The following is a 1483-nucleotide window of genomic DNA, read 5'->3' on the forward strand; positions in this document are numbered from 1 at the left end:
TGGGATGGCATGGGATGGCATGGAATGGCATGGGATATGGGATGGGATGGGATGGGGGGCGATGGGATGGGATGGGATGGCATGGGATGGCATGGAATGGCATGGGATATGGGATGGGATGGGATGGGGGGCGATGGGATGGGATGGGATGGCATGGGATGGCATGGAATGGCATGGGATATGGGATGGGATGGGATGGGGGGCGATGGGATAGGATGGGATGGCATGGGATGGCATGGCATGGCATGGGATATGGGATGGGATGGGATGTGGTGCGATGGGATAGGATGGGATGGCATGGAATGGGATGGATGGATGGATGCATGGATAGATAGATAGTTACACTTTTTGGAGTATTTTCCTTTCAACCAAGCGGTCACCAACTGAGTAACGCCACTGATTTCCCCAGGCAATGCCGGGTATCCCGCTAGTTAATATATATTGACTTGACCAGTCAGTGACGTTTTTACCACATATAATAAATATGTGACGTTTGAGTTCATTTAGTTCAGATGAAAATGGGAAAACATAGCAAATATATGACTCACGGGTTCGCAAATGTGCCTCTGTGGCAGGAATCGGTTGAATATGCAACTTGCCTGCATGATCTTTCTGCAGAACAATGAAGTTAGCATGTTAATATACAGTAGTAGAAACCATAGTTTTGAGTGAAAACCTCTGTGTTAAATACTCCCTAGAAAAATGTTAAGAATCAAATTTGATAGGAAATTTTACTGCAGTGAAAGGACCGATTTATATATTTGTAGTGTAATTATATTTTAAATGGAGAAATTAAATCAGCATATGATGCAACATATAATCACTGTCAGCTGTGATTTACCTTTCCTGATCCCATCAGTCGAAGAAACTTGTTCTTACGATCTTCATTACCCAGATCAGCAGCCTCCCAGTTGTTGGCAGACTGAACCTAAATGAAATACAATACAGAGATATGCACTATCACTTACACAGCAATGATTGATTTTATGCTTTTAAAGCTAAAATATATGGCACTTAGTTGCTCTCAGGTACTCTCAGTTTAGCCTAGAACATGGCCCATTGGGTGAACGCCAGGGTCTGTACACCCTTGTGGTCAGCTCACAAAACATGTCATGATAATTATCAGCGCTTTTGCCCTCATGCACCCACCCAGCTAGGCAGCTACAGTTTTTCCATGTATTGTATGATGGAATTTACATGGACTTGCACCACCTGTATATGCCAATTGTAAAATTGAAACATTTTCTACTGTAATCCACGGGGTTGATATATCAATTAAATCAACTTTACCTCTCTCTTTCCAGTACAATCCTTTGGATTTCAAAATTAATCATTACAGGGCCACATGCCAATGAAAACAGTATCTTCCATAAGTACTTGGGAGTGTTTCAATAATATAACTTACTAGACAGCAGGGTTCTCCCCATGATGAAATTGAAACAGGGAAAGGGGAGGGGGAAGTGAGGGGGGAAGGTAGGGGAAA

General features: G+C 42.9%; 1 protein-coding gene across 1 annotated transcript in view; it reads right to left on the reverse strand.

The window, feature by feature from the left end:
* The window catches only part of LOC106817154 (small acidic protein-like), a 6668-nt gene that overhangs the window by 3110 nt on the left and 2075 nt on the right, over positions 1-1483 (reverse strand). Inside the window, exons 2-3 of the mRNA XM_014821809.1 lie at positions 842-928; positions 549-612 (exon numbers count right to left, since the gene is read on the reverse strand). Of these exons, the coding sequence (XP_014677295.1) occupies positions 549-612; positions 842-928 (151 nt within the window). The remainder of the gene's footprint in view (positions 1-548; positions 613-841; positions 929-1483) is intronic.

The sequence above is a fragment of the Priapulus caudatus genome, unplaced genomic scaffold, assembly GCF_000485595.1.
Source record: "Priapulus caudatus unplaced genomic scaffold, Priapulus_caudatus-5.0.1 Scaffold34, whole genome shotgun sequence".
Taxonomy (NCBI): Eukaryota; Metazoa; Priapulida; class Priapulimorpha; order Priapulimorphida; family Priapulidae; genus Priapulus; species Priapulus caudatus.